At 36.3% G+C, this 14,371-nt stretch overlaps 1 protein-coding gene across 2 annotated transcripts; it reads left to right on the forward strand.

The window, feature by feature from the left end:
* The first annotated feature begins 365 nt into the window (after nucleotides 1-365).
* Nucleotides 366-5,800, forward strand: LOC126752949 (cytochrome b5 domain-containing protein 1). Of its 2 annotated transcripts, XM_050464002.1 has the most exons (4): nucleotides 366-464; nucleotides 4,965-5,123; nucleotides 5,186-5,551; nucleotides 5,619-5,800. In XM_050464002.1, exons 2-4 carry the CDS (start codon nucleotides 4,998-5,000, stop codon nucleotides 5,748-5,750), a joined length of 624 nt encoding a protein of 207 aa, XP_050319959.1. In that variant the 5' UTR covers nucleotides 366-464; nucleotides 4,965-4,997; the 3' UTR covers nucleotides 5,751-5,800. The 2 variants fall into 2 exon arrangements, with proteins under 2 accessions (XP_050319959.1, XP_050319958.1); XM_050464001.1 differs by lacking the exon at nucleotides 366-464 and having other exon boundaries at nucleotides 4,879-5,123.
* Nucleotides 5,801-14,371: the final 8,571 nt, after the last annotated feature.

The following is a 14,371-nucleotide window of genomic DNA, read 5'->3' on the forward strand; positions in this document are numbered from 1 at the left end:
GGTAACGAAAATGTAAAGAGAGTATAAAAAGAGGAGCTGCAACCTACCGGATTAATTTTACATACAAATAAATCTTCATAGCTACAACCACACATATGTATGTACATATATACTCAACCCACACAGGTGCTATGACTCATCGTTGAACATGATCGAACATGACTAATCTCCGCAGAACGAAGGCAAAGTCTATTCTAGCTTTGGCTGGAGTTGAGCGCTGCGTTTGGTTGCCCGGTGGCTGGGAAATATAACCGGTCTGTTGTGAAATTCGCGTTTAAATATTCGTGCGTTGCAAAGTGAAGGCAGCAAAGAAAGGAAAATAAAAAAAATATCCTTCAGTTAATAGAAAAAAGTGTAAGACAGCACTTGTTTTGATTTTTACGCATTTTGGCAGGCACCTGAATACACGTTTGGCCCAGTAGAAGCTGCGGAGTGTTAAAATATGTGGTAGATGTGGTAAATATGTATGTGTAAACAATTTATTAATTGACTAAATTAAGGGCTGGTTAGGATATTTATTTATTCAACATATTTTAGACGAACTTAGATTGACTTAATTGACTCACTTAGCAATTATTCGTGTGTAAAAATGTGTGAACAATTTATGAATTGACTATATTAAGGGCTGATTGGGATGTTTTTTGGTTCAATATATTTTAGACGTACTTAGGCTGACTAAATTGAGTCAATTAGCAATTTTTTATGTGTACATATGTGTGAATAATTTATAAACTGACTTTATTAAAGGCTGATTGTGACATTTTTTGATTCAACATTCGTTAAACGAACTTAGATTGACTTAATTGAGTCAATTAGCAATTATTCATATGAGAACAGATTACTAATTGACTACATTAAGAGAAGCTTAGAATTTTTTTTCACTCAGCATATTTTAGACGAACTTATATTGACTTAATTGAGTCAATTAGCAATTCCTCATGTATTCTTATGTCTGGACAATTTACTAATTGACTACATTAAGAGCTGATGGGAATACTTTTTGATTGAACATATTTATGATGAACTTATGTTTACTTAATTCTGTCAATTAGCAATTCTTCATATGGGCATATACATATGTATGTGAACAATTTACTAATTAACTACATTAAGAGCTTATTGTGATATATTTCGATTTTGCAAATAGAATATGGGACTTTATATTCAGATCGAATAGTTGTTTCAAACAGTGACTTAATTGAGTCAATTACCAATATGTATATCGCCCGATGTATACTTGAAAAGACTCTGTAATTGACTCAATTAAGGAATTTTATAGACAGTTTTTAATATGAGATTCTTAAGCATTAAGTTGCACGGGGTTCAATGGAGAATACTGCGGATATTATCTTGCGATCACGTTAAAATTAATTAAATAAAATCTTTTCCATCACTAACAAAGGAGAAGAGTCATCATCTAAAACATTCAAGCACTTTTAGCACGCGATTTCTATTAGTTTAAGTCTAACGAATGATCCCCAAGATGAGGAGCACACTTTGATTACTTAATATACACAGTCCGTTGTGAAGCCAGAGAATTGACCTCCTATGATCCGATCTTATAAATCTTTATTTCTGTTCCCTCTAGCTCACCGGGATGTCTTAAATTGTGAGCACACGTGGTACTAGCTAGGGTAAGACCAGTTAGAGTCTACAAAGAGGAAAAGGCTAACCTTACTCTGTCCGATGAGCTCACTAGACCTCTATTGATCAGCTTTGAGTCAAAGGATCTTATGACAACACAAGGAGTAATGGTAATCCAACACTATTCAAGCTCCAGTGAAGCCCAGCTATAGAGTGGAAGAACTCGCGAAGAAAGCGAAACTCTCGTTCCCATTTTTGTGATACCGAAGCTAAAGTAGCTTATCTCGTGAGCTTTTCCTTCCAAAACTAAGAATCGAAACACCGATCAATATTAACTTTTTTACATTTTTCTAACATCTGCGAATTGGATTGTGATCAAAGGAAGACTACTTAGTTGATTCGACTAAAACTTGGACAGTAATCGTCTAATTAGTCATCGGACTGCCCTCATGATATACTATATATGGTATATAGTATTAAAGAACACATTGTGAAATTTATCCAAAAAAATTGTTTAGTAATGTATTTAGAAGTGATAGAGCTTGGTTTCCTGCACTTGCTTTTCTACTCTTTGATCATATTTTTATATATCAACTATACTTCTTGAATTCGAAAGATAACCATTTGTGGCACTAATTTTATTCCCTATGGAAGTCCACTGGGCTGTGGGAAAGGATAAGTAAACAAACAGCAGAATTTATGTGCGTATATATTCAGCTATACTTCATTCTATATACCTATATGTATGGTTTGGAGCGTAAGCACATCTATATTTGAAGGCAACAAAAGCGTGCGAAATTCACTACGCCCTCCACAGAGCAGCCGCGCAGCGCAGCGCAGTCAAAAGCAATGAAATTCAATACAATTTCAACAAGGAAACAAAACAATAACAACAAAATCAACTACAAAGCAAACCTATTTAAACTCGTTTCGCGGTTGCGTTCGCGCAAGTTGCGGTCCTGAGTCTTTTGATTTGCTTAGAACCTGCTGACAAGGAGCGCCCAGCCTGGGCAGACATTGCGTTTTACGCTGCCTTTGTTTACATTTTTGTTGTTGTTATTTTGCTACCTTTGTATACATATCTATTTACGTGTATGAATCGCTACGCAGGTGCCAGTGTGTGTGTGTTGCCGTTGGCTGCGCTCAACATTTCGAATTTTATTGCTATTTACCTATAAAAGCCTCGTGTGAATATTTGTTTCGCTAAAACAGACAACGACTACAACAATAACAATGCCAACGGGTAGTGAATGAGTTGTAGAAAATGCATTCGTATTTGTTAACATTTGCAAATCAAATTATCGACTGTGAAGTGTGGAGTTCGTTGTCCTCAAAAGAGTTGTCATAAAATATAGAATATTATGGTATTTATTGCCTAGGTTTCTTAAGGGTTATTGCATTGCATTGTTTATCTTATCGCTTAGAGAAACAATATCTTAACTAATAGAAATGATCATTGATTTTTATCGTGGTAAGAAAACGGACCACTACACTTCCTCTAAAGCAATTTATTTTTCATACGAAAATGCATGTTATACAAATTTTGTTGAAAGCTAAATTGATTGATATTGGCAGGCTCCCTTGAGATTGTTTCAAAATACGGGCTAAAATCTTCGTTTTTTTCATTTTTCGAAACAACTGAGGCTCCCATTTTTTCATCTTGTACAATAATTTGTAAGGGATTAGAAATATCATATTACTATTGTACTTCCCAACCGATCAAACGATATTATATGAAAAAGAGGTAAGAAAAAACAATTAATTATGACTTCCAGTATAAATTCATAAAACAAGGGCAGTTTTTCAAATTAACTCAAAAGGAGTTATCGAGTTGAATGATTAGCACCCTTAGCGAAGTCAACAACCCTAAAAGGGTATTTGTTAAGGGTTGTTATCCTCACTGAATGTAGACAAAGGCGCCATCGCCCCTTGGGGTTGCTAACTTTACTAAAGATAAACAAAAGAAACACCTCACCAAAGGTTATTGACCTCAATGACCGATTTGCAACGTGGCACCAAACATCGATCATCATAATCTAATTGGTTGATTAGTGGGAAGATCATTTATTTCAGAAGTAGGTATATTAAGATAAAAAAAATTAAATTCCTCTAAGAAATCAACTTGTAATTATGTAAATGTTACAAAACCCATATTCCAGAGAAGAATGAATTGCGAGCTCAGGTAGGCTGGGAAAAACATTATCCTCTCGCTGAACTGAAGAGTACGGAAGGATCAAATTAAGAGACAATTTATTGAGTTTAGATTTCGAACATGTGGTTATCCTGAAGAAATATTTTTATCGTAAAATTTATCCTTTCTCTTTCACTATTGAGTCCATGAAGAGTTTTTTTAAACTAACCTCACATTTGATTAGTTTCAAAAACATGAACGAAATTATTGAGCTGAATGATAAGCCTCCTTAGCGACGTCTACAACCCTAAAGCAGCACGTGCTAAGGGTTATTGTCCTTGCTAAACGTAAAAAAAGGGGTATTTGTTTCTTAAGGTTGCTAAAAGTAAGCAAAAAGAACATCTTACACTTACAAAACAAAAGAGTTATTTATAAAAAAAGGATCACTAATCTCGGGCAGTATCATTGATCTCTTTAAAAGTCAATGAACAACAGAAATCGAAAAAAAAACAATGAACTTGGTGTTAACGATTTTACATATCCATTTTTATCACAACATCACAAAGTTATTAAGAAAAGTTTTGTCGTTCGTGAATAAAGACCCGGTTTGCAGAAGAAAAAAATCATTTTTTATCAGGACAACGCATCGTGTCAAAAGAGCATTTTGACAATGGCTAAAATCCATGAGTTAAAGTTCAAATTGTTGGAGCATTCACCGTATTCACCAGATTTGGCCACCAGTGACTTCCATTTGTTTCCAGAACTCAAAAAATTTATGCGTGGCAAGCGTTCATCAAATGAAGAGGTTAACGGCCGTTGAAGCGCATTTTGCAGAACTTCTGGATTTTCACCTCAGGAATGGGATCCACAGATTGGAGGATCATTGGAGCAAGTGTATTAATGTTCAGGCAGATTATATTGAATAATAAAGTGTATTTTGAATCATAAAATTGTTTTTTTTTTCTTATCAAACGACAAAACTTATAGAACAGTAACACCAGTATACCAGTATAGTATGGCATAAAACCAGTCACAGTTAGTGCCTATTCTTCATGATTTTAGAAGCAACAAGGTATATGAATTTTATTACACCAAAATATCATACACAAACACCACTGTACCGTTGAATTTTATTATTATTATTTTTTTCTTTTCGAAAACTTTCAAAAATCGGAATAGCAAAAGACAAAATTTCACAAAAAATTTTGATATCAAATCGTGTTTTTAAACGCTGCTGTTTATATTTTAGTAAACATACTCGCACATTTCTGAACAAACCAGAATGCGCTACTATTTATACGACGAGGTGGCCTTACACAATAAAAAGGATGATTTCTGGGTTGTCATACATGGGAATGTGCTCGATTTGACGCCACTTTTAAGAGACCGCTACGATCACTGGAATAGCGTAAGTTGTGCGAAGAACTTTCAAGTAAAAGAACTAATCAATATCAATCATCCTATTTCAAGAACCTAGAGTATCTGCTCGCCTTTGGCGGCAAAGATATCTCGCATTTCTTCGAGGAGTCATTCATGCCGAAAACCGAAACATCGCCTGTAACGGGACGACCACGTCTGCTATTCCCGCCAATACTAGAAACCGCGCTCAGTGAAATGTGCAAGACAAGTGGCAAAATGTGGAGTCAAGACCCCATGTATCATATCGGGCGCCTGACGAGGCGTGATCGGCGCGTGCGCATAATCAACACGCTCACCGGCACCACACAGCTGATGAAGGTCTGCGATGAGGATAGCATTTATGATATAAAACACAAATACAAACAGTTATATAATCATCATGCGGGCAGTTATGCGTGGCGAAAGTTCTCAAATCGGGTAAGGATTATTGTCTTGAGAATTTATTTCTCTCCGAACTCATTTATATGTATGTATGTATATGTAGGGTCAATGCGGTGGTAAGTTAAATCTGAAAGGCACTCTGGATGAAAATGGTCTGATTGAGGAGGAATGTCGCTATGACTTGCCGCCTCCATCGATTTGGTTGTACTACACCAATGATGTGACTATTGCTTGAAAATTATGTTAAATTTTGTTTGAAAGGTAACTTTTAATTTGGAATTAAGATTGGTCGTAAATATTAAAAATTTTGTGAAAATATTAATAAATACTGTACTAATAAAATCCAATAGTTTTGCTCTTTGTAAGATAACTTATTCATTTTAAAGCTGCCAGGGCCAAGCTTTGTCACATAGGGTTCGAGTAAAATGCAACTTGGCTTCTTGATACCTCCAAAAGAATCTAGAAGAACTGATAAATAAATTTTTCTGATCAAAATTTAATTTCTTACAAAACTCATATTTTCACTTTCATTTGCTTAATGAGGCCATTAGGTCACCACAATTCTAATAAATTATGTCTGGACGAGTTTAAAGAATTATTAAATGGGAGTAAATGTATCGAAAACCACCTTAATACAGTCACTTCTAAAACGATTCCTCACTATTTTGGCAAGGAATTAGAATTTTACCTTTACCATCTTATTTCCTCTCAGAATGCGAAAGCGCAAGTATAAATTTGACAGCTCTCAGATCAATCAATTATATCATTTTGAGTGAAGCAACTTTTGCTATTGTGAAAAAAATGGATAAAAAGGAATTTAGCGTGTCGAGAAAATATTGCTTTTTGAAGAGAAAAAACAGTTGAAGCAAAATTTGACTTGATGGCGAGTTTCCGGACACTGCCGCAGGAATTTAAAAATCTATGTTTAGTTTAGACGTGGTGAAATTAGCACCGAAGTCAGTGAACGCAGTGGACGCCCAAAAAAAGTCCAGAAAATAAATGTCGATGTTTCGAGGACCTTAAGGTGAAGTTGTTCGAAATAGCAGGCGACCCTAACACTTAACTGCACGTTGACACGGCTTCATCATTTCAATACGAAATACAATTGACAGGCATCCGACTCAAATAGTAGATCTTAATCCTACTTTCAACCTTCTAAGTTTTCTCTACTATGCCCACTGTTTAGTTCTTAACCTCACTAGTTTACAGTGTTGAGTCATAAAGAGGTCTTTTAAACTAACATTACATCTGATTAGCTTCAAACACATCTGAATGAAATTATCGACCCGAATGATAAGCCGCCTTAGCGAAGTCAACAAGCCTAAAGCGTCACTTTATTGTCCTTGTTAAAAGTAAACAAAGGGGCCATTGGCCCTTAGGGTTGCTTACTTCGTTAAAGGTAAAAAAAGGTCCACTTCACCAAAGGTCATTGACATCAAGGTTTTTCACTTCGCGAGCAGTGTTATTAACCTCTTTAAAGGTCAATTAACAACAGAGATCAAAGAACCATATTCTGGTGCAACCAAAAAAATTACGATAAACATTATACAGGTATTTGGTAAATCGGAGTTAGGGGTTTTGCATGTCCATATTTAGCTACAACAGCGCGAACTCACTTTTGGCCAAAAACAACGACAAGTTGATGAAGTAACAGCTACCACAACAGGGCACTGGCCATTTGGAGAACACGCATCCAAAATGGGTATGCTACAACGACATCTGCCGTGGCTGCGGGGTAGCAGGGAACAAGGAAACAATCTTCCACTTTCTCTGCGAATGCCTAGCTCTAGCACAGATCCGACACAAAACACTTGGAATCCATCTAGCACCAAACCTTGAATGGATTTCCACTAAAAGCATATCGGACATAAGTAGTTTCATCGAAACCTCAAAATGGTTTGAAAGAGAAGGTGAAACGTAATAGCAGATGCAGGAGGTTCTACGAACAGTGCATCAAAATGGCACATCAAGTGTTAATTGAGCCCGATAGGGCTGCACTCCTACCTACCTACCTACCTGATGATTCGGAGCAGACGTTCAACCATAGTAAGACCCAATGGATAAAACACGGGCTCCATCATTTCACTCCTAAGTACAATCGAGAGTCATCCGAGTGTACTGCACACGTTGAACCCGCTTCAAAGCATGGAAAAACGCAACAGTCAGATGGCAAGATTTTGGCATCTTTATTTTGGGATGTGTATGGAACAACATTTATTGACTACCTTGAAAAAGGAAGGACCATGAATAGCGATTATTACATAGCGTTATTGGACAGTTTAAAGAACAAAATCACCGAAAAATGGACGGATTTGAAGAAAAAGAAAGTACTATTTCACCAAGATAATGCACCGTGTCAAAACGATGGCAACAATTGATGAGTCGTTGGCACCCAACGACTATTTCCTATTCACATATCTTGAAAGAATCTCGCTGGGAAGAAATTTTCATGGAATGAAAAGGCAATCTCTGAAAATGAGGCATATTATGAAGCAAATCACAAATCGAACTACAAAAAGGTATTGAAAAGCCGCAATAATCAGTGTATTACCCTTGAAGGGAACTATGTTGAATTGAAAAAAAAAAAAACAAATTTTGCCAAAAAAATGTATTTTACTATGATAGGTCGAGAACTTTTCGTCTCTAACATCTTCTGTGTCCAACCTTGAGAACAAAACCATCAATTCAGTAAAAACGAAAGTTGAGAGATAAATTTTTTGGATTATTTCAAGAATTTTGAGAACTAAACCTGTCTGGATCATGTTTATAACCACTTCCAATACCTGCATGAAATGAAAAGAAGTTAATATAATACCAGAAAAAGGTATAACCTCCGGCATTCACTATACACCTCCTTCAAAGACAGTGTAAAGCAATGAAACCTTGAGAACCACCTCAGGACTTGGTACACTAGCAACATACCATAAAGCTACTTTTGAGTAGCCTTGATGGTGGACAATCCAAAAAGCTTCCACTTCTTGACAAAAGTGAACTTTGTAATAATTTAAGGATCAGCACAGTTTACTACCCTTAAGACCCCACCTTAGAAAAATGGGAAAAGTGGACCACCAACCAAGTCATATAAATAAATGTATGCATAATCATCTCAATATTTCCTGCTTGATTAACCCAACTTTGCGAAATCAAGGTTTGCGATTGCCATCAATTGACAAAAAACACCCTCCGGCAAAACAAAAATGTCAATTGAATAAAACAAAAAAAATCATAGTACAAAACATTCTCAAGCGCCCTATTCAAAGTAAATTGTGGTGTGACAATAAAAGTTGGTAAAAAATAACTACAAATAGAAACAAAAACAACTACAATAGAGAAAATACAAAAAGAAAAATTGTAGCAAACATGCAAATGGCAGTTGGTAATTTGCGAGAAGCACAACCCACCAAATGAAAATGGCAAATGCGCGAACAAGTTTGTGTCTTAAGTCTTCGGTTTCTAAAGGAAAGGCATTCGTTGCGCTGCATACACATTAGTCTTGTTTACGAGCTCGAAATGTGCTTGTCTAATAATTGCCTATGGACAAGGCGCGCAATATGTGAGTGCGCATGTGCAGCTAAATGCGTGTGTGTGTGTGTGATAATTGTTTTCACAGCGCCAAATAACAAATGTTTGCTGAGAAAGTCATTTTCTAAGTCGTGTTCGACATGCGATTATTTTGCCTACATTTTTGCATTTCTATGTAAGGCGCCCGAGAATAGCTTTTTTATATTTTTTTCCTATTTTTCCTTTTGCACGCAAGCTTTAGAAATGTGACTTCGCTTTAGAAATGCGAATTTGTACATGTCAAAGAGCTATAATGAAGGGTGTTAGGGGTCGGGTGTGGCGTGCGTAGCAAGTGTTGTAGTTAGAATTCTCGCAAATTTTTGTTGTGAGATTTTCCCAAACAACAACAAACGGATGTGAAGCATTCTAGCGACAGCGGGCGTCTAGAATGGAATGCGTTCACAACAGCGGCACTGAGCCGAGGACATACAGACGGTGAGTAGTAAATTTCTTCAGCCACAATGCGAGCTGGATTTTTACTTAATTTATATGCGGATTTTAGTAAAGAGATTTACATTTTGATTTCGTTTATATGTAAATAGAAATTAAAATTCCTTAATGATGTCCGCTGGGTTGGCATAATAAATAATATACAATAAAAAAAAAAAAAAAAAACAAAAAAAAAAAAACAATTACTAAATGTCTTAAAATTTATTGCTGAGAATTCTTTTTAACAAAGCCAAATAGTTAGTTCTTAAAAAATTATGCCAGAAACAGAAAGATGAAAAAAATAAATAAATAAACTATAAAAAATAAAAATATATATAAAAAAAGAATTTAAAAGTCATCTAAAATGCAAAACAACGTATCATCACAAAAAAATCGAAAATCGCAGTCAGATATTATAACCAATTTATAACCATTTTAACCAATTTACAACCAAAACTCAAATTTATCAAAAAATCAAATCGTATCATAAAAAAAGCAAAAATCGCCATCAGATATTATGACCAATATATAACCAGTTTATAACCAAAACCAAAATTTATCATAAAATCAAATCGTATCATAAACAAGTAAGGAAGGGCTAAGTTCGGGTGTCACCGAACATTTTATACTCTCGCACGATAAAGTGATAATCGAGATTACATTATTCGTCATTTACATATTTTTCAAATACCGTATTTTTGTAAAGTTTTATTCCGCTATCATTATTGGTTCCTAATGTACATACATATATATTATACAGAGAAGGCATCAGATGGAATTCAAAATAGCTTTATATTGGAAGAAGGCGTGGTTGCGAACCGATTTCACCCATATTTCGTACATGTCATCAGGGTGTTAAGAAAATATTATATACCGAATTTCATTGAAATCGGTCTAGTAGTTCCTGAGATATGGTTCTTGGTCCATAAGTGGGCGGCGCCACGCCCATTTTCAATTTTTAAAAAAAAGCCTAGGTGCAGCTTCCTTCTGCCATTTCTTCCGTAAAATTTAGTGTTTCTGACGTTTTTTGTTAGTCCGTTAACGCACTTTTAGTGATTTTCAACATAACCTTTGTATGGGAGGTGGGCGTGGTTATTATCCGATTTCCTCCATTTTTGAACTGTATATGGAAATGCCTGAAGAAAACGACTCTATAGAGTTTGGTTGACATAGCTATAGTAGTTTCCGAGATATGTACAAAAAACTTAGTAGGTGGCGGGGCCACGCCCACTTTTCCAAAAAAATTACGTCCAAATATACCCCTCCCTAATGCGATCCTTTGTGCCAAATTTCACTTTAATATCTTTATTTATGGTTTAGTTATGACACTTTATAGGTTTTCGGTTTCCGCCATTTTGTGGGCGTGGCAGTGGGCCGATTTTGCCCATCTTCGAACTTAACCTTCTTATAAAGCCAAGAAATACGTGTACCAAGTTTCATCATGATATCTCAATTTTTACTCAAGTTACAGCTTGCACGGACGGACGGACAGACAGACATCCGGATTTCAACTGTACTCGTCACCCTGATCACTTTGGTATATATAACCCTATATCTGACTCTTTTAGTTTTAGGACTTACAAACAACCGTTATGTGAACAAAACTATAAAACTCTCCTTAGCAACTTTGTTGCGAGAGTATAAAAAAGTGAAAATCGCTTTCAGATATTATAACCAATATATAACCATTTTAACCAATTTGTAACCAAAACTAAAATTTATCATAAAACAAAAATCGAAAATCGTTGTCAGATATATAGATAACCAATATATAACCACTTTATAACCAAAACTCATTTTTTTTTCAATTTGAGTGGTTTCTATTACACCCCCTTTCCTTCGCTTATAAACTTATGTGAAGTGATGTTACGTTATTTTGCATTTTAGGTGACGATATGAAACAAAAAAAAATTTTAATATTTTTAAATTTATGCTGTGAATTTTTTGAATTTAAAAATTTGCATTCAGAATATTGTTTACTTCTAAATCACTCAACTGTAAAATTAACATAAAAGCTTCAGTAAAAGCACAAATAAAATGTTTGAAATTTATGATAAAATATTAAAAAGAAAACAAACACATATACAAACACACAAAAAACATACCAAAGCAGGTCAATTAATGTGGCATTTCGCTCGGAAAGGAAGTGGCTTTCGAATTGTTTGGTTATTTTTTTATGGTTTGACCAGGCCACGTAAGCCATAATTGGCAGCGGGCGCACCTACAAAAGACACTGCGGCAAGTGTATACAGTGACAACCAGCAAAATATATACACAAACATAAATAAATAAATACATAGCAGCAACAAAGTACTCGCTGGGCATAAATATGGTCAGTCAGCGCATAACTTGAACTTCCGGGCCATAATAATCGCAGAAGACAAAGTATACACATGTGTCTGCGTAAGTTATGTTATGTTAGCGACAGTCTCTTGGAGACTAGGTGGTCGGCGGCGCTGTTCGATGCAAAAGGGTCAAATTACTTTTCATTTTAAATTTTCCTTATTAAGTAGCGCCTGGCTATAAAATAAATTACAACAATAAATGCAATAAAAATAAATTTTCTAATAATAACAAATACGCACCATGCTTACGATAACTGAGTAGGGTACGTCAAGACAGTGAGTTTTACGAAAAAGGGAAGAGAAATGGAGAGAGAAAAACTGGAATAGAAAGAAAAAAGGAGAATAGAGAAAGAAAAAAAGTATGGAAACAAAACTAGAAAAAGGGAAGGATGGAGAAAAACTAGAGGGATTTAGAAAGTTAACTCGCTTAATAATATTTGACTCAGAAGTCCGTTCTATAAAATTTATATTTACGGATCCAAAAATACAGACTGAAAAACGTTGCGAGAGAGGATCTGCGGAATTGATGCTGCTGCGGAGAACAACAGCGCAATTCGTTTGTTCTCTTCGCTATTTAGCGAGATCGAGATACCAAGTGCAGTCAAGTTCTTCTCTACCTGATCCTGAGTGGAGGTCTTCCTCATCCACTGCTTGCACCGACGGATACTGAATCATAAACTTTCAAAGCTAGAGTGTTCTCTTCCTTCCGGACAACATGACCTATTCAATGTGTCTTGATTTGCTGAACTATGTCAATGTCGCCGTATATCTCGTACAGCTCATCGTTCCATCGACTGTGGTATTCGCCATTGCCAATGCGGAAAAGGTCATAAATCTTCCGCAAAACCTTTCTCTAGAACACTCCTAAGCCCGTTCCTTTTCGTGCTGTCGAAAGCGACTTTAAAATCGAAGAAGAGGTGATCTTTGTCGAACTTCTTTTCACGGATCTTTTCTTTCTTTGGCGTTGCGTTGTTAAAATATGGACGATAGATTCGATTTCCAAGGGCTAAAGCCACACTGATAAGATCCAATCAGTTTATTGACGGTGGGCTTCAGTCTTTCGCACACTACGGTAATTGGCATAGATTGTGGGTTCCTCCTTTTAGTGCATTGGGCAGAGCGCACTTAGGTTCTAATCTTCGGACATGTTTTCATCCGCACATAACTTTCAAAAAAGCCAGCGCATGCACCTTGTCAGTTCTTCGTCGCCGTGTTTGAGTAGCGCGGCCAGTAATCCATGGACTTTTGCCGCTTTGTTTTTCTTCAGGCGAGTAATTGCTATTCGAACCTCATTATAGTCGGGCAATGGAGCACTTAATTCGTCGTCATCGATTGGGGAACCGGGTTCACTGCCTTTCAGCAGGCTGGAGATATGTTCCCTCCTTAAATTCAATATGTTCTAAACTGCAGCCATTAGATCACCTCCCTATTAAAGTATGCTTGAAACCTTCCGTTAGTTGCCGCATCTTTTTGTAGAAGTTTCGATCATTACCGCTGTTGGCCAGTTTCTCAAGCTATTCAATGGTTTCGCCTGCAGCTTGGAATGTCGTCCTACAGTTCTCTCATACCGATTTCCTGATGAGTGCTCTCAGAAAGCAGGAGTGCAAGTCGAGTAATAAAATGTTTAGCTGTCGGTTGTGATCGTATCTCCTCGACGTTTACGGGCTTGCTTTGCGGTATAGAGGCGGGCGCGTATCTTTTCTATACAAAGATAGCGGAACGGGTTGATGTTAGGTTCTCGGAGGGAACACACGTCAAGGACGCTGGAGACGCCTCCACATGAACGAACTGATTTTGAACTTTTCGATTCGGAAACAGCTAAGTAGCTTCATAAATTTTCTTCTGCTAGAATCTTGTACTGCAGACAACCATATTTCGGACTCCTGGGAAGTCGATCAGCATTAACCAATTTGCAGAGGATTCGCCATGGAGGCTGAATTTTCCAACAATGATACCAAACATCGTTAGTTCAGTTCAAATATTTCACCAAAAATATAATTGTCACCCACCCTAATGCGCAAATATATTGGTTTGGTGTGAAATTTACACGATTTTTCAAGTATGGAACTCACCACGCGCCTTCCCAAGCAGCAATATAAAATATAACTAAGACTTTATTAATAAGCCAGGCGCATACTTACTGAATATATTATATATGTATATAAAAAGTTCGTATTTACTGATACTTATTTATCTTTAACGGAACCAAATTAGGAAGTGCTACCACAACCAATAAATCAGAAGTGATTTGCATGCAGCGCATAGAACGACAAGAAGCACACACTGTGTTGTTGTAGGCACAGCATAAACTACAATGTAATGAGCGTTATTTGATATATTTATATTTATGTGTATGCTTTAATGTCAACAAAGTTTGCATTTATATTAAATGTGTCCGGCCGCAGAATTTTCCAAACACTTAATCGTTGGTTTATCACAAGCCATCACAGCGTTAGTGTGTGGTGTTTGTAATGCGTTTGGTGCAAAAACAAACGGCACTTACTGGTTAAGCACTTGCATT

Source organism: Bactrocera neohumeralis, chromosome 3 (assembly GCF_024586455.1).
Source record: "Bactrocera neohumeralis isolate Rockhampton chromosome 3, APGP_CSIRO_Bneo_wtdbg2-racon-allhic-juicebox.fasta_v2, whole genome shotgun sequence".
In the NCBI taxonomy this organism is placed as follows: Eukaryota; Metazoa; Arthropoda; class Insecta; order Diptera; family Tephritidae; genus Bactrocera; species Bactrocera neohumeralis.

What these genes read in the sequence shown, in the direction of transcription:
- LOC126752949 (XM_050464002.1), top strand. Translation starts at nt 4,998, where the DNA reads ATGCGCTACTATTTATACGACGAGGTGGCCTTACACAATAAAAAGGAT. An exon ending in GCTACGATCACTGGAATAGC is followed by an intron (nt 5,124 to 5,185) that starts GTAAGTTGTGCG and finishes TCCTATTTCAAG; the next exon opens with AACCTAGAGTATCTGCTCGC. An exon ending in GGCGAAAGTTCTCAAATCGG is followed by an intron (nt 5,552 to 5,618) that starts GTAAGGATTATT and finishes ATGTATATGTAG; the next exon opens with GGTCAATGCGGTGGTAAGTT.